Here is a 22516-nt window from a genome sequence, read left to right on the forward strand (position 1 = left end):
TATATCATTGATGTGTAGGAGAAAGCGGGTAGGTAGAGGTGCTGAGGCACTCTTGCATTGGAGGAATTTATCCACCATCACACGCAGCGAACAACCAAAGAAAAAGCAAATGAACGTCAATAAGTCGCATAATAGTGCTCAGCATGTTTTCCTTCTATTTGTGAACTCTCGAAGCAGGTTGATTTAAATTTGGTTTAAATTTAAAGCTGTGATTAAAGTCACAACTCAGAATCTAACTCATATGGATATAAACTTTTCTTTTTCTTTGTTTAAACTGCCTAAAAAGTTTTGGCAGATTTCACCTAGAGCACTTAAGACTATATAGATAGTTGACTTATTCTTTTTTCAAAATTTAGTCTGTTTATTTAAAAAGGTTTTATTTTAAAGTTGGAATAAATATTGTTGGAATTGTTGCCAATAATATGATGAACCTTAATTTGATTTATTTCTTTTAATTTCAGCCAAAACTTACCAAGAGGACTGCAGAGTCTCCTTTGTTGGAGTGTGGTGGACTCGAAGACCACAAGCATCAAGCAAAAATTCCGTGTAATAGCCAAGCATCCCAATCTGTTGGTGGTGGTATTCCACAGGACCATCGACATCCTAGCATCCCAAGCTTTTCCGTGCAAATCGTGCAACAGTTCACCAGTTCAAACGCTTCAGAAGCTCAGCGTTCCCAAACGATACAGACCAACGTCACCGTAAAGGCTTTAACGGGTAACATTAAAAATTCCGATTCGACTTCCAACAACATCTCGAATTCGTCGGTTCCTCAGGGACAGCCGGAATCGCCACAAGGCGGCGCGTCAATCTCGGTAGGTACGAATATTCAGTGCAAACAGGAACGTGAACACACCTTTTCCCAGTGCGGTGGTCACGTTAACAGTGCCGAGAGCGGTCTCCCTGGGGTCTCTCCTTGCGACGGTGGCATCAACGGCGGTGACCGATTTGCCGACTCGCTAGCGAACTTGGGTTTCCCCGAAGACGGCTCCGATGAGATACATCCAGACATTTTGAAACATCTAATTGAAGATGTCTTTACAAACCCTTCCGATCTAATGAACGGTTTTAATTTCGTCGACAACGCCATAACGAACGTGAAAGAAGAGGAGAAAACTCCCAGCTCTGGAGATAACATGATGGCAATGGGAAAGATGATGCCCAGTGTGTCCACTCCTCAGTCTCCGTTTGCACCCACAACTCCAGTGATTAGCCCTTTTGCGAATACTCCTACTCAACAGTCAGTGTTTGATTTCCAACCTGTTACCATGGGAACGTCGACCTCACCCAATGCTCCATCATCTGGTACTGGATTCCCACCTTCATCTAGAATGCCCTCGTTTTCACCATCTACAAATCTGGGCTTGGGACTGGATTTTAAATTAACCGAACCCAGTCCAGCTGCTCAAACTCTTAAACAAATGGCTGAACAGCATCAAAACATGCAGCAGAAACATCAACAGATGGGCATTTCTGTTGGTTCACCCCATTCTAGATCACCATTTGGTGGAGACTCCTTTCCAGACTCTCTTTCCCTTAGGACCAGCTTCCTTAATGGCTCCAATACGAATCTGCCTTCCATGCAGAAAGGACCGTCTAACATATATCCTCCTGTGAATTACAATCAGCAGCAGAACTATGGGAACATTAGGCCTACAGGGACAGTCAAACAAGAAACTGGAACTGCGATGTACCCCAATATCACCGACGTCGAAATGCATAAGCGAAGGCAAGCCATCCAGATGCATCAACAGATTCAAAGGGTTGCTCCTGAACCTTCCTCTCGAAATATGGCATCTGGTTTCACTCCAAGTCCTGATCCAAAATCATCAGTAAGCGGACCAGGTGTCACTTATGGCAGCACCAGGCCATTATCTCATTACAGCGATCCTAACGCTGTCGGAACAACAGGATCAACGAGTCAGAGTCCTGTGTCGCTTCCTAATCAATTCATGCGAGGAGTTTCAGCACCAAGAGTTACACCACCACCATTCGCAACTTCGAGTAACCCATCTACAACTGTGCATTTGAGCCAGAGTCAGCAGTTACAGATTTCACAGAACGCCCAACAGTTGCAGGTAAGGAGTATTATTATTATTATTATGGATAACATTGTTAGATAATACTATGGCTTAAGTTTTTTCCCATCTTGTTCGTGTGATTTTATTCTGAGTTTTGCCATTTAGTGTAAAAGTATTATTTCTCTGCTATTCGAAGCAGTTTTTCAGCCACGAACACAACAATCGAAACCTGTTGAATGTTGATTGGCTATTTTATTTTTTTGCATCAATGACATCATTGATGCTCCCAGACAGAAACTCGCACATATCAACTGCATTGTTGCATCTTAATGAAATGTCTTATGGATGGCAATTGTAAAACGTAATTTTTATACATTTTGGATTTTTTACATACGCGTTTGCAAGTAGAAAATGAACCATTATTTCGTAATTATTCTTATCGAGGATTTCCCCTAGAGAGCGCGTCCCCTGGGTGACGGATAGGGGAGCCCACCATGTGTGTGTGTACATGCCTGTGCGTATATATATATATATGGTGGAGTGGTCCGAATATACTGAATAAGGACTCGTGGACCAACAGGGCCATAAGGGGCAATCATCTTGATTGTAAGGGAAGCGGCACTCCCATGGACCCCTAGCTGGATCTATCCATGTGGGAGCCCACCATATGTGTGTGTACATGCCTGTGCGTGTATATATATATATATATATATATGGTGGGGTGGTCCGAATATACTGAATAAGGACTCGTGGACCAACAGGGCCATAAGGGGCAATCATCTTAATTGTAAGGGAAGCGGCACTCCCATGGACCCCTAGCTGGATCTATCCTCCCCTTCTTCTACTTTGAGGAAGATCCACTTACTTTAATCTTTCCTATAAGGCCTTATCAGCCAACTCTTCTTACTTTATGACCCTTGTGCTATTAGAGTACTCGAGGGCCATGGGGTCTTTTCATTTCTGGCCTTACAACTATGCCCTCTCTATAAACCTTACTATATTTCTTCTATAATCTACTCTTTCCCCTTCAATATACCCTATTCCTCCTATGGGTTTAAATTCGGAAGAAGGCTAGTTCAGAAGCCTTAAGGTAGCAGTCCCCTGACATGGAGAACATAATCCTACTTGTAAGCTGACAGAAAAAGATAATCGGATTGAATCTATGGGAAACGACCCTGGAATGGAAAAGGGAAAACAAAAATCGAAACGACAAAATATAATACACATAGCAAACTGGAATGTAAGAGGAATAGCATATAAAGAAATAGAATTAGACCAGTTATTAAATGAAAGAAATTTTAAAATAGCAGTAATCACTGAAACAAAAAAGAAATTAAAAGGAACTATGAGAACTGAAAATTTTAATGTGATATACAGTGGAGTCGACAGAGACCAAAGAGCACCAGCAGGAGTCATGATTTGGATTCATAACTCCCTTTCAAAACAGTTAAAACATTATAAATTATGGAATGAAAGAATAATAGAAGCTAGAATAAAAATAGATAGAGGCTATTTAACAATAATTGGTTTATATGCCCCAGAAGAAGGAAGAGAACAGGATAATATTGATTTTTATAATCAGCTACAAAACATATATAATAAAATAAATAAAAATGATTACATAATTTTAGCAGGAGACTTAAATGCAAGAATTGGAAACACGAAAATTAATAATAATATAGGAATACATGGAGAACACACTCTAAACAGAAATAGTAAAAAATTGATTGACTTTGTAGTTTATAATAACCTAAAAATAATGAATTCCTTCTATAAACATAAAGACATACAAAAATATACTTGGGCAGCAAGAGGATGGAAATCAATATTAGATTACTTCATATTAAATGAAAAGACATCAAAATTTTCACTAGATGTTAGAGTTCACAGAGGATATGAAATAAGCAGCGACCACTTCCTTGTTAAAATAAAATTAAGATTACCACCTAAATGGCTACAAGTAAGAAGAACAGAAAGAAAAATTGAAACATTTGCTTATAAAACTAGACTATTGAATGACACAAATGTACAAGCCATCCAGAATGGCTATATGAACAAAGAATTAACCAATATCTAAATAAAATAAAACAAAATGAAGAAATAGAAATAGAATGGCTTAATAAAAAAACGATACTAAATGCAGCAGCAAATGAAAGCTTAGGAAAGACCAAAAAATTCAATAAAAGAAAAAAACTGAAGATCTGGGATGATACAATCAAAGAAATAATTAAAAAGAAAAAAGAAGCCTATCACAAATGGTTAAGCAGTAAAAGATTAGAAGATGAAATAGAATATAAAAGAATAAGAGCCATAGCTAAAAGAGAAGTCAGAAAAAGACATAGAGAATCATGGAATTAATTTGTTTCTAATTTAGAACATGATTTATATAAAATAAGACCCAATGTATATAAGATTTTGAAACACCTAAATGCAGATACCAAAGAAAACATAAAATTAAAAACTGAATTGAAATTAGAAGAATTTCTAAATTACTACACAGAACTGTGGACAGACAAATATTTTAAAAAAGACAACTGGCAAACAATTAATGAAAAGGAAATAACTGAAGAAGAATTAGAAATCAGCCTGAAAGAAACAAGAAACGGAAAATCACCTGGAGAAGATAAGCTAGGTTCAGAACTATATAAATACGCAGGAACAAGATTCAAAAAAAGACTTATTATTTTTAAATAAAATTTACTCAACTGGTATCCCCCCAATAGAATGGAAAAAAGCAATTGTGATTCCTATCTTTAAGAAAGGTAATAGAGATGACCCTAAAAACTATAGAGGTATCAGTATACTAAATTCCTGTTACAAAATATATAGCAGAATCTTAAATAACAAACTAATGAAATATTCCGAAAACTTTATTCTAGAGGTACAGAATGGATTTAGAAAAGGACGATCATGTATAGACCCAGCCTTTTGCCTAAAATTAATAGTAGAGAAAAGAAGAGAATATAATTTGGAAACACATATTGCATTTATTGACTTGGAAAAAGCATTTGACAAAGTTAAAAGAAACATATTATTTAACATATTAAAAGAAAGACAAATACCAAATAATATCCTAAAAGCTATCACAAGTATATATGAAAATAAATACAAATAAGATTAAATCACGAGCTATCATATACAAGAGAGATAAACCAAGGGGTCCGACAGGGATGTCCCCTCTCAGCAACTCTTTTTAATATATACTTAAATGAAATAATAATAAAATGGAGTAAAAATTTACACCAAGGAATTAAACTTTCACCTACAGTTAACTTAAACACTGTCCTCTTTGCAGACTACCAAATAATAATTACAAATTCTGAAGATAAATTACAGAAAGCTATTTTAAATGTAAATGAGATATCCAAAGATTATGGTATGATAATATCAACGGAAAAATCAAAAACTATGGCCTTTAAAGGACAAGATCCAGCAAGAACTAAAATAGTAATAGATAACAAGATCTTAGAACAGGTGAATTCATTTAACTACCTAGGATGTATGATCACATATGAAAATGAAAAAGATATAAACGTAAAAATTGCAAAATATTTAAAAATAACAGGAGTAATTAATTCTATATTTAAACCAAACCTAGTTCAAAAACAAACCAGGCTAAAAGTATACAATACATTAGCCCTACCGGTCTTAATGTATGGAAGCGAAATCTGGACAATAAAACAACAAGACAAACAAAGATTAACAACAGCAGAAATGAAGTTTATGAGAAAAACTGCAAAGTATACCCAATTTGATCACAAAAGAAACGAAGATATTATGAAAGAATTAAACCAAGAACCAGTAATAGAAAAAATTAAAAAATATAAACATAAATGGATGGAACACGTTCAAAGAATGAAAACAGAAAGATTACCGAAACAAGCCTTAAAGTACAAGCCATTAGGTAAAAGAAAACCAGGACGTCCTCTTAAACGATTCAACGATGACTTCTAAGGCCGAAACAGGCCATACTAGGCCTAAATCCTTGATACGTATGATGATGAGGATTTTCCCGTTTGGAATATTTCTCGTGTTTGTTAATTTTCTAGTCGTTTTTATCTTGTTTCTCTCGTTTAATTTTCATGGTTTCGTGATCAATTCCTTCAAATCCTATTTCAGAAAATGCCCTGCTATCCTAACCAGCTTTTCTGTTTCTTCTTTTTAAAATTTTTTTTTTTAAAAAGAAGATTTCTTTTTTTAAAATCCCTTCAATTCTCCCCGTATGAGGCCATATAACTCCATTACTTGTGAAAAGCATTGAAAGAGATGTCGGATTTAAACTCAGGTCGTTCCAATTGTAAGTGTAATGTCTGATTTTGCATACTTAGGATTTTATTTTCAACAGTGGTATTTTTTTCAGCTATTTTTTTTTAAATTAGTTAAACGTTTCCATTACGTCTGTATTAAAAGCCTAAATTCAAACTCTGTCGGGAGGAAATTTATCCTTTTTTTAGATAAAATGAAGTTATCCGATTCTGGATAGTTCAGACCAGCCTGTGAAAACGTTCAATTGACAGAATACACATTGAAACTTCGTAGTTTTAGCAACAATCCTAAACAATCCAACTCCATTTACTCCAATGCGGTTAGTAACGATGACATTCTTCGGGTTCAGATCTTGTCTAAGGTCGGTTATTCGGTTCCCTGTGGAAGTGTTTCTCATCCCGCAAAACGTTAACACGGAATCCTCGTAGCCTACGTTGCTTTGGTACACTCTAAACAATCATTTGCTTTAGTCCGATCAACACAATTCCACTAAACGTTCGTTTTCTCTCCTGTATTTGGGAAAATTTTTTCATGTCGGGTTTACGCCACTTCTTTTTTAGGTTTCTGTTTAACCAATTTTACGTCGGAGCTGGCTGGATTTGTTTTGTAGAATTAAAGACAGAGCAGCAGATAACATAATACTCGAAGTTAACATGTTATTTGCCTCGTAGAATAATAGTAAATGAATCAAAGCGTCCATACCCCCCCCCCCCCCAAATGAATTCAGAGAGAAATTCACATTTTACGTTTTGTTGACCCACTGGATAGCATCTCCGTTTCTAACTACCACATTGTGCTTTGAATTCCACTCTATTCATGGTGGTTTGGGAATGTCTTTAGGTACTACATCGATTTTTTTTCTCCCAGTTTTGAGAGCACCATCCTGCTTATTTGGAGGCCTGAAGGGGCTTTGAAAAGTACCAAATATGTTTGTCTCTAGAGCAAGGTTATCTACCCCCCCCCCCCCCCCCACACACACACCAATAGTAATAATACTGTGGGTCGACAAGCTTTCATGGGCGGGATCCATGAAAAAATAAAGTGTCTATCTATATACATATATTTTTTTAATTATCTATTGAAAAAATTATATTAATAAAACATTAAAAACTGAATATTTCTAAATCGTTCTGTGCTAAAAGTTAAGTCTATAATCACCTCTTTTCTTCAAGTTTTTACTTGAATAGCAATTCTAATAATAACGATGAGAAAACCCATGCTTATTATTGATTCTTAGTGTGAACCATTCTTGAATCTATTAACGAATTCGCATCCATCATTCAAGCAATATAAAAGCAAGCACCTATTGTTCACAGGTCAGTGGGGGAAAAAAAGCAGTGTAAAGAAACACTGACATCATTTTTTTTTTTTTTTATTTAAGTGAATGGCCAGTTTCTTAAGAGTTTGCTGGAAATAAATTCACAATTCATTCAGTTTTTCCTTAGTGTCTAGTTAAGGGGGTTGCTAATGGAGTGAAGTCTCATCGCTTCCCCCTCGCAAACAAGCAATTTCTCACTATTCTAAGACAGCAAAGTGTTAGATAAGTATGCATTCCGGAAACATTTCAAGTACGGAATGTTTGAATGGAAACACTTGGATGAACGAGCGGGGGACCAGTTTTATGATGAACTATAAAAAAAAAAAAAAAAAATGTAGGTCTCAAAGCTGTCTATTCTCCTGTTCGTGGGCTTTGTCTGCTTCTTGAGGGTGATGGTTGTCGGGAAAAAAAAAAAAAAGAAGAAAAAAGTACACGGTTCCGAGAACGTTACAGTGTATTGCCTATCATTTCCGTAAGCCTAACAGTTGATGTACAAACAATCCCGATTTTCCTTCTAACAACAAAAATTCAAAAAATATTGCAACCGATATTGAGTTAAATAGTACCAAACAAATACATATTTGTCAAATCAGATCAATTACAGATAATACGACAGTTTTATTTGGATATTTGCTTAAATTTTATAGCAGTCACCTAAGACTTTTTAAAGTGAAGTGTGTGTGTGTGGGGGGGGGGGGGAACTGTAATCGTTATCATAAAAGCGGTCTTTGTGTCGTCCGCCATTATGTGTCGGCCATTATGGAAATCCACCGCTGAAAAACAGAACCCAATTAGTGAATCTGCGGGCAGCATCGTAACCCATCCTCAAGCACAGGCGTACCGGTCACGACAGCAAGATTTATTGCTGGCTGTGGCTCTTTTCCCCTGTTAGTTGAAGGGCTGGCAGGAAGCAGTGATAATATCTGCTTGGCAGAATTCGTGATGCTCTGTGCGAGGAAGGAAGACGTGAAAAATACTGCAAATCGTAGACATTATGGGAAAGAAGGGAAGATAGAGAAAGACGTTTCTGTTTAGCTCCTACGGAATTTGAATAATAAGGGGTGTATTAAGGAGCATTTCTCACAAGAAAAAAAAAAGATTCTGTATTAAATCTTTACTGTCTTTTTTTTATATATATATACTGCATATGATTGCAGTTCTTCGATTCACTACCAGATGGCGCTAGATAGCGATTCGGTGTTTGTTTGATTAGCTAATTTCAGCAAATTTATTTTTTAAGGGGGGGGGGGGGGGGTTCTTCACTGTGCAGCTTCATTTTCAGTTAAAAACCCCGTATTGCTCCCGTCATTATAGATGCGATTCGAATCTGTCTTTTTTTTTTTTTTTTTTTTCATCCAATGGACAGAACTGGCGTATAAAATAAATGAAATTATTTACACTTATTATTTCTGGAAATTTTTCTATATTACTCCTCTAACTAAATATTAATTTTAATGGCTATTTTGCCTATTTTTCTTTAGTTGTTTTATCTCTTTTATGATGTCATTGGCTTTTTACTCAATTTTTAGGTTTTAAAGACATAGATACATGGAGAATATTATAAAGATGGAATAATTTTGGACATACCTTTGTAGGATGTTCCTGGTTGTCTTCTTATTCAGCGGCATCCGGCTATGGCGATATATATTTGTACTACTGCTGAAGTATGCTTGAAATTAAAAAGGGGGGGGGGGGAGATAGAAAGATGAGGGGAGAATTGCGGATAAAACAAAAGGTGTGTGTGGATTTTAAAACTTGGGTTTCAATGGTGGGTTATGAATTCTTTGAGAAGGTGAAAGATAGTTTTTTTGGGGGGGGGGGGGTGAAGGGAAGGATAGAATATGATGAAACAAGATTAGGGGATGTGAGCCGTTTCGACTGAGTGTCGTTCTAGCGGAACTACCTCCACTTTTCCCACAAGCTCCGAAGATGACACTCAGGTTTTAAAATCCACATAACCTTTGTTTTATCCACAATTTTCCCACATCTTTCTATCTCCCCATCCCCCCCCCCCTTCCTTTCAGGCATACTTCCGCAGTGATACGCCTGATTCTCCTGCAAAAGAAGACAACCAGGAGCATCCTCCAAAGATCCTTTAAAACATCAGTAATCGCCTAAAATTGAGTAAAAAGCCATCATAAAAGGGGTATACTCCTAAAGAAAAATAGCCATAAAAATTAATATTGATAACCAAATTATTTACGTTTATCATCACGCCTTTACAAAATAATAATAATAATAATTAAAATATGGATTTTTCAAAAATTCTATCGAATTCACTTTTTTTGTCGTAAATAAAACAAACTCCAGTGTGATTCAACTTTTTTGCAGCCCAATGAATTAAGGATAATCTAAAAACTTGAAAGCCAGTAAATATTGTCATTTGCACCATTCTTCATCCTGTGTCGAAAATGGCGCCGAAATACCAATTGTTATATAACCGTAGGAGAAGCTAAGCTAAGTCACTTAAAATTGCATTTACCATGACTTCTCTCCCTGTCACGTCTCCTGGGATACCGTTCCTTCATTACATTTCATGATTAACTCTGTCGTCTTACACCTGTTACTTATGATGAGCAAAAACCTCCCCTATTTCTACCCTCCTCCCTTGAAGAGGCACCATTTAAGTGACAACCTCTAACTCTTTGCTCTGCATCCATCTGCCTTTCATTATCGCCTACCACAGCTCTAAAAAGTCCCGGAGGGAGGATGGGGGGGGGGGGTTAGAAGAAGAAGAAGAAAGTGCCCGAAGCCCTACAAAAGACGGGCTAGCTCAGTCAAAGTAAGCGAAAGGATTGCGGCTTTTCAAAACAAGTCACGAACAATAATCTCCACTAGAGATTCGAAGGAACGGGGGGTTGGGGGAATCGGGAGAGGGAAGGAGAAGCGAGGAGGTTCAATAAAAGCGATGACTACATTAAAGTTTACCTGGGGGAAATGGGGCCGTGCAACGTTGAAAAATACCGCCGTGAGATCATTGTTAAGAGTGCCTTCATTGTCGCTGGCTGTCTGTGAAACAATTTGCCTAACAAATTGCCTTCTGTGAATGGGTCGCGCAAGCCAGTCAGTCACTAACGTTTTAACTCTTTTAAGATGGCTTTTAGTTCTCTCCCTAGGTTTTCGCTTTGTTAAATCAACAGGAGTGCGAAAAGTATTTTCAATGGGATGTTTTGAAAGTAATTTTTAAGCTGATGGAGCATTTATCTCAAGTTAATTTTCTTTCATTTGATAGCGCCTAAATTAAAGTCCGTGCTGTATTTAAAAGTATACTTAAAATATATTTAACTAACACGATGTATTCATTTTTATGGACATAACGTATTAGCTTGTAGTTGCCCATCCTTTTATAAACACGTTACATGGTTAATTTAACAATAGACGCGTGTAATCATCCAATAATGGTTTATCGTATTATTGTTCTGACAACCAAATCTGCCAGTGTTTACTGAAACTGCTACGTGTTAAAGCACTCTTAAAAGGCTTAATTTCTCTCCTGTAAATATTTTTCATCAACAGGACAACTAGAGTATAACGAAAACTAATTTTTTTATTGTTAGTATAGAGACAATAGTTTAAATTAATGTAATAATAGCAGCTTAGTAACCCGATAATTGGTTTGAATAATGTAAGTTTCAGGTATCATAGCAACAAGAAGCAATTGTTTAAATGCAATAATGGCGGATTATTAGCAGCTTAGAAACCGACAACAGTTGGCTTGAATAATGTAAGTTTCAAATGCTGGTATCTTGGCAACAGATAAGCACTTGATAAAGGATCCGGCCACTTTCATTGACTTTATTAACTGCATCAATTTCGAACAAGAAAGTACTTTCTAATTTTTTTTTTATGTATCCCTTTGGGGATGCACGTAATGTTCCACGTTGTTGATGGCTGTCTCCGAGCCTTTTCTAAGTAAAAAAAAAAATGATTAACGTCCAGCATGACTAAACATGCTTAGCCTTGGCTTGTTCTGTGACTGCGATTAGTAAGGGGGGGGGGGGGGGGGGGGGGGCAGAAGAATTCCACGGAACGAACTCATCCCAGTTTTCTCTTAATTTAAACCTGGCTATTTCACTGAAATAATATAATCACCCCCCCCCCCCCCAAAAAAAAAAAGTTATTTGTTTGTAGTTCCAACCGCAAAATTCCCCTTAATACTAAAAGTATAAACAGCCCCGCCCAGACATCGGAGTTTGTAGTACGGAGTGCAATTTTCAGTAAAATCCTTCCGGGCATATTCAGCAAAGGTCTTTGCCATGGTGTGTATGTATGGTTTCTTTTGTATGTGTCGTGAGCATTTCGTGCAGCCAGCTATAAAGTCTGTGTTATGTTTAGAATGACTGCCAGGCAAAAAGCCGTCACTACAGATTTTTTTTTTTTCTTTTTCGTTTTCATATTCCTTTCTTTGCTGTGCATTCCAAAAGGGTTTGTACTTTCACATAAAAGCACAGAATGTTTAAAATGCTGAGTACTGATTTGTATTGTTTTTCTAATGTTGGAAGTGATTTTCAGTTTCATCATCGGCTTACGGGAGATAGAGAGAAAAGTAATGTACAATGAATATCAACTAAAAATCTAGTCGGCTGCTGTTTCAGTAATAAACTAATTGTAAGTCTGTCGTCTGCTCTATTTGAGTATTGTTGCGTAGTCATTTTGTTTGAATTCAATATTTTTGTTGTCAATTGTTGATATCTGCTCTTTATTTCATATTAGATTTATATTTGTTTGTTTCAGTGAAATGATTACTGCCCGGGAGAATTTTATGGCAAAATGTTAATTTCAACCGAAAACATAAGTACAAAAATGTCAATTTCACAGAGATTGTACAAACTTCTGTTAGCAGTTAATGTAACCATAGAAATGGATGAATGTGCAAAATTACTTTTCCAAATGACCGATATAAATGTAATTCTATTCAGAATGAGCGAATTAAGAATTCTAGTATTTTAAATTTTGTAAATCTACTTCGACATAAAATAAGTCAGTGTAATTGGCAAAGACTACACATTTTGTTAATTCTTAGAAACAACATATCATAAACGTGTGCGTTCATGATTTCAAAACATCTGTCCGCTGTTTTTCCCGTCCTTATTTATTTCTTCTAAGCTAAGCTATTGCACAGGTTGCTGACGTGAACCCTATTGTATGCCACTTGTTTACCGAGGCGTGATGACGTAACTGGTGACGTAACAAGTTCAGATACGTTGATGATATCGATGTGGAAACAGATTCATTGGACACTTTGTATGAGGGAAAAGAATATACTATCCCTTCTTTATGTAGGACAGTAAGACCATGCAATGTAATGACTCGTGAAATTGGCGTTTCACTAGAAACTAGGTCGTTATTTTTACAATTGAACTTTGCGGGGGAGAGTACAGTCTGGAACACACGGACGATCACTTGCGTACATAGTATTGACAAGGGTGAGAAATAGGTTAGGTGTGTCCTACTACACACGCTACGATCGCAAGCACAGTGAAGCATGCTTTGGTGGGTCTTGAAGGCCATGAGAAACGGCATCGAACCCAGTTCCAATACACACGATGCCATTTGTTTCTTACAAGGTTAGGATTGTGATTACGTTGACAGCAGGTTGTCGCCATAGTGAGATAAGAACCTTATCTAATGTTGAATACATTCCACGAAGCAATTTAAATATTTGCTTTTCGTATGTCTTCAATAAACCTTAATCTCCATCAGATAGATGACTCCTCTCTACATTGAAAATCCACAGACTCCAATACTAATTTTACCGTGTTTGTTTGTTGTCTAATTACTAGTTAGTTTTGTGTATACGCAAGCAACGATTTAGGTTGGCTTGGCGTCTGTTAGCCTATTGTTGCTTTAGCTATCTTCGCGCGTGCTTTCTCTGCTTACTGCTCTCATGTTATTGATTTTCTCATAGGTGAACGCATCTCAGACACCCGTGATATCATTTTCCCAACTTTACTCCGTCGACACACACCGTTCTCAAACTCCTGCCTCCTCCTCCCCAACCACACCACCCCTTAGTTAACAATCCATCTTCTTACCGCTTTTTTTTTTCGTTTAGGTTTCGTGGTGGAAAAGCAGGAAATCAGTGCTTCTCTGTTGTGAAGTAGCTTTTGTAAAGTATTATCGTTCTGCCCTCTTAGCTACAGCTGTCTTTTGTGGCCCTGAACAGCGACACCTAGGTAGCATATGGTCGAATTAATCTCAGAATTGTCTGTTAATGTTCTATGAAAGCATTCATAATAATAAAAAAAAAAAAAACGTTAAATCAACATCTAAGGAATCAAAAGATCAGGAGGGGGGTGTTTAGTTTATGGCAACCGCAAAATCGATATACAACAGGTAGAATATAAAAACCCTTTCTATACTTTGTTATTTTGTTTGAAGATGAATCCAGTTTTTTATATAATGAAAAATTCGTGTTTTATTGTACATAGGAAATATAATTCCACATTTATCTCCCAAACAGGCGACTATTTTCATTGTAACTTAAGATTTAAAAGCTTGTAAGTTTCTGAAATCTACAACAATGGTTTTCACAAATCGTCTGTTTCATTCAACAATGAAAAAAAGGTAACTCTAATGATAATTTATATTGTTAAAGTGAACTATTGCATTCATGAGTAATAGACTGCACATGATAATTGTTCGCTGTTAGAAAACACTTTTTCTAAGTGTGCTATGAAGTTACGTTAACCATCAACAAAAAAAAAAATGTTTCCTAAAAAAGGAGCGCAGTTATCTGTAGAGCAAATAGGATGCAAGGAAAAATACAGATCACTGCTACTCAAACTTTATTCCGTCATAGATCCCTTCTGAACTGAAGTCTGTTAACTATCAGTTATTCTTTCCTATTCATATGGCATTTTGAAATTAAAAAATTGCAAAATGATTTTACGAGAATACAAAATGCAACTATTAGCATTGGAGTTGTCTTAGTATTGCACTTTTTAAAAAGATGAAGAACTTTGCTTAAGAATCTGTATATTAGCTTTATATTAGTACTTTTGATTATGGCTTGACTGGCCTGACAGCTCTTTCGAACTGTTGCTTTTTGTCAGACTTGACTGAAACCTTACGAAGGTAAAAATCTCTTATCCATACTATAGTAATCCGATGTTGGAATGTTGTACGTGATTTCCAAGTCATTACGTACATTATTAACTTCCAGTGTTTAAGTTCTTTCTTAGCCAAATTGCATCTAGAAACTTAACGGACTCCTCGACAGTTTTTTCCTTTTAAATAGTGCAATGCCAAGGCAATTCTGTCGAGTGTTGTATTCTCATAAAGTCTTGCAATGTTCCTCCATATGTAAATAACATTTGCCTATGATGGAATGGAGAATACTGAAATATTCGTCAATTCAACAATATAATTTACTCCAAATTGAAGCCTTCTCGACTCCTCTTCCAGTGGCTCATGTTTTTAATCCATCTATATAGTTGACATCGACAAACAGAAAGAGAGAACAGTATTCCGCTTGACGATGTGTCGTCTTTTTTGCACGCATGAGGTTCCAATCCGAAGGCCCTCATCGACAGTGGTTGATGTCAACAGCACACTTGTTGAGCATTGAAGTATGTTGGCGACAAGCCACGATTTCTGCAGTACCGTGCAGATGGAGACTACGGATACGATACCAACAACCCAAGTTGATGGATCCTCTCCCTGCTTGGTTTCCTCTATTCCTTGCTTCCAGCAGCTGGAGTCTTGGTATGGAATATGTTTTGCTGATCAGATTACGACCCCTTTTGCGTACTGACCGAAGTATGATCGGTGTAGTTTATTGGCAGCACGTGCACTCTGCCATAGTCACATCTCTTCCAGAAATCTTCCAAGATGATATGTGACTAGCTAACGCTCTAAGGACTTGGTTCAAAGAACAGAGGGAGGACATCACCTAGTCCTCCGACTAGGCAATGACCTCCCTCCCTATGTTCTGGAGGCATGAAATGGCTTCAATACCATGTTTGCTCTCCAGAGTATAGCCTAGAGAGCATTTACAACCTTTTGGGTGGGATTCACATTATTAATAATAAAAAGACTCGGACCAGACGCCAGTACACATCTATATAACTTGATCCGTTTACTGTGTGAAATAAATAGGTGCTTGTTTATCACGTCAAATGTGTACTTGAATATAAAAAAAAGGCTAATTTTAGTTTATCAAGTTGGATAAACATACAGCAAAGTATATCCCTAATTCATTTTGCCTCCCTTATAATCTTTATTTTGCTAAATACGTGCGCAGAAAATGTCATTGGAGAATAATAACATTTGACAAGAGTAAGTATGACTACCGTACAGTACCTAGCTGCATTGAACAACTTTTGTAATATTCAGATAGACAGGATTACAAGATTTCAAACAGAAAAGCGAAATAATATGATTGGTGGATAGCATTTTAAATACAACAGATTTTTTTTTAATAAAAAATTATTTATTGTGCAATTTTTTCCTCATATATACACATAAAAGCCAATCGAAGAACAATGCTTAATATCAAATTATCCAAAAAAAAAAAAAAAAATTGATTATAATTATTTTCTGTCGTTCTTAGGACATGGCAACAATGGTTGTAACCACTGCTTTACAACCATTGTTGCCATTTTTAGGACATGCAACTGAGTTGCATGATTGGGATAGTTACCCTGAATATGGAATTCAATATTTCACTAAATTCCAAATCGAGAGTTCAGCAGAGTCATATGACGAAATAATACTCATCCCCCCCCCACACCTTTTCCCATTTAGCGGAATTGTCACAAACTGTTTCAAATACTGTAGTTAATTCAGCAGTTGAATTAACTCTATTGATTTTAACTAAATTGCGTATTATGAAAAACTAAAGATGGGGATGGGGGACACAATCTTGGTTTATTTGTTGCTGTGTGAAACATAAATTCTGATCCTATTAGAAATTCCTGTCGTCTGATAGGATGAGAATCATGTTTCCAAAAGTTTACGCATGTCGAAAGCAGTAAAAACTGTTCTGTAAAGGGGATTTAGAAAAGTATGGTTTGAGAAAGTCAACCAAGGACTAAAACTTTTGTTTGCCTTTTAGCTTATGTAAAAAGAATGGATTCTTATCCCTCCAAGTATGCCAAATTTAATTACCAAGCTTTTACAGGACTGTAAACTGCGATAGTATGCTCTGTAATCCTTTCTCAAATGGCAAACCACCCACCTCAAATAAACAAAACTTGTAGGACGGCTAAGATTCATTAAGCGCCAATCCCAAGATTACGCAGCATCATTTAAACCCAGTTTATCTTATTTCTTTTTCTCACACACACACACACACACACACACACACACACACACACACACACACACACACAATCTCTTTTCCCCTCTCCCCCAAATCTTGTGTAACTTGCAACTTTTCTCAAGATAAATGCAACATACTGGACGTTTAAGTTTGTAACACTACGAGAGAGTTCGGATAGTCGCGCATGCGCAGTTACCCTCAGCAAAATATATACAGTATATATATAATTTTTTTTTTTTTTATAAAATTCGTTAGTAAAGAGTCTGACATTATATTTGTTTTTATTTTTTCCTATCTACGTTTTATTTTTATTCTCAATTTTGGGCCTATCCCAAATTTTCTCTACTAGAATACTGTTTCCATATAGGGGATAGCGCAACAAAACTTAAATACTTCATCTTTCAAAAGAGAACTCAAGTTACTGTCGTTCTCGGAAAAACGCTGTTATAGCCATGCTACAGGTGGTTATATATATATATATATATATATTCGAATATCTTGGCAGCCACTCTGCACCTTTTAGCAGTCACTGATAATTGGCTCAAAGCTATCAATGATTTCATAGGCATCCAGGGAGGAGAATACGTGGACAATTACTGACAAATCGTGTGGTCCCTAACACTTGTCCGAATGAGAATATCATTTAAAAACAACAAAAACGGAATTTTTTGTACTTAATGAATTTTTGTTTAGTCTGCTCTATTTTGTGTAAATCCCACTGCAAACCTACAGTGCATTTAGTACTGCAGGCGGGTTAAAGATAATCCAGAAACTTTCTCTATAGACTAAGGAATTTTCTATTAAAAAACTATCGCGGGTTTTAAAGGATTAATTGCCACACTCTTTGATTTTCGATACCCCTCCCCGGGAAATATGGAAAATGTAACGTTATGAAATAAGGATGTGGGATGGCAAAACTAACATAAAAATAATTATGTTAAAGTATTAATTTGAAGTTTTCGAATGTGTTATCTAGAGAATGAAAATGGATTTGGCGCTAGATTTAAAAAATAAAAAAAAAAAAAAAAATTATGTTAAATTTTTCAAGGGGGTTTTCTACTAGGCTTGTATTATTTTCGACTAAATGCAATTACTACCAGCAATTTCTTAAACAGAATTGCAGTACAACGTCAGATGTTGATTTCTGAAACCGATTATAGAGAACAATGCTCAATCTCAACGTTTTCTTGGCTTTTGCCGCAGGGAACAGACGAAAACTGAGAATTGCATTACGTGGCCTTGGCTTGTGGTCGATGAGTGGAATGCTAATGCAAGCACACTTTAATTGAATTTTGCTGTAAACCAAGGTAAACCGGAAGTTTTTAAGAGATTTCTACCGTTTCACGCGCTTGGCTCGCGTGTTTTATGTCCATTGCGCAGTGTTGCGCGTGCTAGTCGATTTCAGCTCAGTTGTCTCGAAAAATTTTTGGAAAAGTTAGTTTAGAACTCGCCCATATTCTCGTGGATGACATAATGGAAGTTTGGAGATTTCGCAAACGTCTCTTTACGGATGCAACTACACGTGCATGTCTCGCGTGGAATATCCGGTTTCAGTGAAACAAACTAATGTCTTTGTCGAGCCAATTTTTGTTTTAAAATGGAGGGTTCTTGTTAAGGAGTTGCCTTGATCGTAATGTGTCACATTTAATGACTGACACTTTGCTCTCTGGTATTGTTAATTGAAGATGGCGTCAAGTAACATAAAACACTGCTTTGTGGATAATCAGTCGGGGATTTAAAGAAAAAAGAAATGCACACTAATGAATAAAGCTTGTTCGTTAATTTCTTCACTAAAGAAAATCCTGTTAATATTACATAAACCTACCAATCTCGTATTACTCGATAGCATTAAGCCTAAATAGCAACTTGAATACGATCATTATTTGCTATTTGAGTATCTCCCCCCCCCCCAATCGAATTGTTCCCTTTCCAACAGAAACTTATCGTCAGAAAGATGACGTTGGTTGGAATAACCTGGGATTTCGAATTCCGTCTGGGACGTAAACTGAAAAGACTTTTCATCTGAAGGTGAGTTGGCGAGGGTGGAAGGTTAATCCCCTCCCGGAAATTCTTTTATCCCGCAAAAACAGGCAAACCGGTCAGAAGAACACACGTATTATCAAAAATTAACAACCCTATTCTGTCGGATCTAGTTTCGAAAAATCACATGATTCAGTATGGGAATATACATAAGCGTAACACACAGACATGCAACTAACACTTACCTTAGTTGCCTTTTCCACTGTGTTACCCCCCCCCTTCATGTCCACGTCTCTGCAAAAGGGACTATTGAGAAATAATGATAAGATTACATTGTTTAACTGATAGTTTACTTAATTTTTTTTTCACCAGAACATATTCCTGATATGAATTCTGAAGGAGGTGTACAGCGTACTATCATAGCAGAACATGATGATACTAGCATCATTTCCGAATTTTAATTTGTATTGAAATTCATATAGATCGATTTCGTTTTTTGTTATAAAACTAAAAATATACAATTCACTCTAATTTCCTTTTTTTTAGAGGCAGGTCGTCCCTACCGTTCCTCCAGGTCTGCCATTGCTTCAGAAGAATATCAGATAATTTTTGTGTTAGTTTTATTCATATTCCACACAGATGTTTTTAAATCTGGCCCACGTCTATTAAAATTTGTTGTAACCCAATAAAATAAAATAGGGAAATACATAATTGCATATACAATTTTACTGTAATATTAATTCCTGTATAATCTTATCATAATAAAACCGACATTATGGAATTTTCATTCAAATTATCAGTTTCCCAAATTACACCTTTTATTTATTTACATGTTATTTCTAGATAATATTAAGAGGGATATCTCTAACACCGGCCTGTTAAGGGCTCATCCTTTCGGAGTGGGCTGGATGAATTAATCGACCGTGAGATGCGGTGATTGATTCATTCAGTCCAATACCCTTGGAGGGTAATGGATGGCAATGCTGTAGCCAATGAAATTCTAACTGAGGCTCGGCTATTGCTGTTACCCTCCTGCTATGATCAGAGCTTTAATAGCTCAATAACACCTTATCCCTACACTGTCCTCTACAGATAACGGGGAAGATGAAAAGCATTCTTGCTTCGCCCCTTTAAGCCAGTCCTTATAAGGACTCTAACACCGGCCAGAGAGTAGCTTAAAAAATTTAATCGACCGTGAGATGCGGCGATTAATACCCTTGGAGGGTAATGGATGGCAATGCTGTAGCCAAGGAAGTACTAACTGAGGCTCGGCTATTGCTGTTACTCCCCTGCCATGATCAGAGCTTTAATTTAATAGCTCAATAACACCTTATCCCTACACTGTCCTTTACAGATAACGGGGAAGATGAAAAGCATTCTTGCTTTGCCCCTTTAAGCCAGTCCTTATAAGGATAAGGACTCTAACACCGGTGGTGGAGAATGAGTTATCAACCGTGAGATGCGGTGATTGATTAATACCCTTGGAGGGTAACGGATAGCAATGCTGTATCAATGAAGTTTAACTGAGGTTCGGCTGTTGCTGTTACCCCCTCGGGTGATGAGATATCCTTGGAGAGTAACGGATGGCAATGCTGAACCAATGAAGTTTAACTGAGGTTCGGCTGTTGCTGTTACCCCTTGGATAATGAGTTTCGAGAGTTTGCTCTCTTGAGGTTTTTGCCTTAAGGGGGCAATTTGAGTCTCCGGATAAAGTGTTCTCCGGCACGGCCCGGTGAGGGGCTTTGTCGGTGAATTATTTTCTTCGGAATTTGAGCGGTTCTGCTCGGTGGTCGGGGAGCCCGTCACTGAGTGGAACCAACGCTGAGATTAGGACGGTCTTTCGCCCACTATGGAGTGGCCTAGAGATCGTCCGTATTTTTGAGATTTCACCTTTACTTAAACAGTCGGTGATTAATACCCTTGAAGGGTAATGGATGGCAATGCTGTACCAATGAAGTTTAACTGAGGTTCAGCTGTTGCTGTTACCCCCTTGGGCATAGAGTTCGAGTTCGCTCTCTTAAGGTTTTTGCCTTAAGGGAGCAATTTGAGTCTCCGGGGAAAGTGTTTTCCGGCACGGCCCGGTGAGGGGCTTTGTCGGTGAATGCTTTTCTTCGGAATAAGAGCGGTTCTGCTCGGTGGTGGGGGTATCCGTCACTGAGTGGAACCAACACTGAGATATGGACGGTCTTTCGCCCACTATGGAGTAGCCTAGAGATCGTCCGAATTTTTTTTTTGAGTTCACCTTTACTTAAACAGGCGGTAATTAATACCCCTGGAGGGTAATGGATGGCAATGCTGTAGCCAATGAAGTTCTAACTGAGGCTTGGCTATTGCTGTTACCCTCCTGCCATGATCAGATCAGAGCTTTAATAGCTCAATAACACCTTATCCCTACACTGTCCTTTACAGATAACGGGGAAGATGAAAAGCATTCTTGCTTCGCCCCTTTAAGCCAGTCCTTATAAGGGTTTCTAACACCGGTGTGTGTACTGTATTGAGAAATTTCATTATAATGAAATAACTTTCAGCTGGTTTTATTGACGGATTATATACTCCTCAACTAACTGTAAGTTCGAATCACTGTAGGAAGCCTCGGTATCGACAATGATGCCCCCCCCCCCCATTAAAAAAAAAAAAAGACCTAGGCTCGAATTCTGTCTAGGATGGGAAACCTCTATAAAAACGTTAATTGAAGGAGAGTTTTTTGATCTCATCCGTTGTCATGAATATTGGTGAAAGTCTGATAGATGATTTTTGTCGTCCGGTGTGACACACTACCGTCACCATTCGACTTGTTATTAGAGGCCTGAAGGGACTTGAAAATGATCCTTACTTGTTCTCTAGAACAGCGTTTCCGATTACTATCCAACTCTTAGCTCACCCACGATATTTATAAATTTACTTTTCGTGGATTGGTGGGATTCATATATTTAAAAAATAACTTTTTTAAGAAGGGGGAACTGTTATCAAATGTAACCAGATAGTAAAAATGATAAATAGCTGGGAAAAAACGATGACGTCAACAACATAAATTAAGCGCCGCTAATTGATGTACGTAATAAAGTAGTCATAATACGAAATTGGATATTTTATTTCTAATACATATTTTTATTTGTTGCTAGTTAATTACAGAAAACGTCAAAGTATATCTGTTTCCCAGCTATAATTAGCTACTTCCCCCCCCCCCCCATTCTATACAAGCAGCTAATTGATGGGTACCGAGACTGCGCAATCAGCATACTTTCTATTAGAGTACCCATTATTCTTGACGAGATGAAGAAAGTCGAACGTGGCGCGTCGTTTGGAGACGCAGCAGGTAGTGTTCCTTTTCTGGTAGTGGATTTCGTCGCCCAATGCCTGCCCGGCCTGTTGATTCGTTCACGGGTTTTGACTCCCGCCAGTAAGGGGCAACTGCCATGGCTTGCGGCCGTTGACCTACCAGGTCGTTACTGTTGGTTTGAGGGCTGCATTTTTATGAAGCCATCCGTGCACGTGTGTGTGTGTGTGTGTGTTAGAGGCACTCCTCCATCTAGATGTGTATTAACTTATTCGTTGTCTATAGGTATGTCACGAGAAAGAGACCTACCGTGGCTTTAACGTAAAGATTTTTTGATGGAATGGCTAGAAGGCAAAAACAATAACAAAAAAAATAATAATAATAAATAA

At 37.3% G+C, this 22516-nt stretch overlaps 1 protein-coding gene across 2 annotated transcripts in view; it reads left to right on the plus strand.

The window, feature by feature from the left end:
- LOC150104879 (uncharacterized) overlaps positions 1 to 22516 on the plus strand; it is a 107935-nt gene that overhangs the window by 81553 nt on the left and 3866 nt on the right. For both annotated transcript variants that reach the window (XM_090395388.1, XM_090395389.1), the window contains exon 2: positions 462 to 2078. In XM_090395388.1, the coding sequence (XP_090251514.1) occupies positions 462 to 2078 (1617 nt within the window). The remainder of the gene's footprint in view (positions 1 to 461; positions 2079 to 22516) is intronic.

The sequence above is a fragment of the Typopeltis vanoorti genome, chromosome 7 (assembly GCF_054136105.1).
Source record: "Typopeltis vanoorti isolate ZY-2024b chromosome 7, IOZ_Tvanoo_1.0, whole genome shotgun sequence".
In the NCBI taxonomy this organism is placed as follows: Eukaryota; Metazoa; Arthropoda; class Arachnida; order Uropygi; family Thelyphonidae; genus Typopeltis; species Typopeltis vanoorti.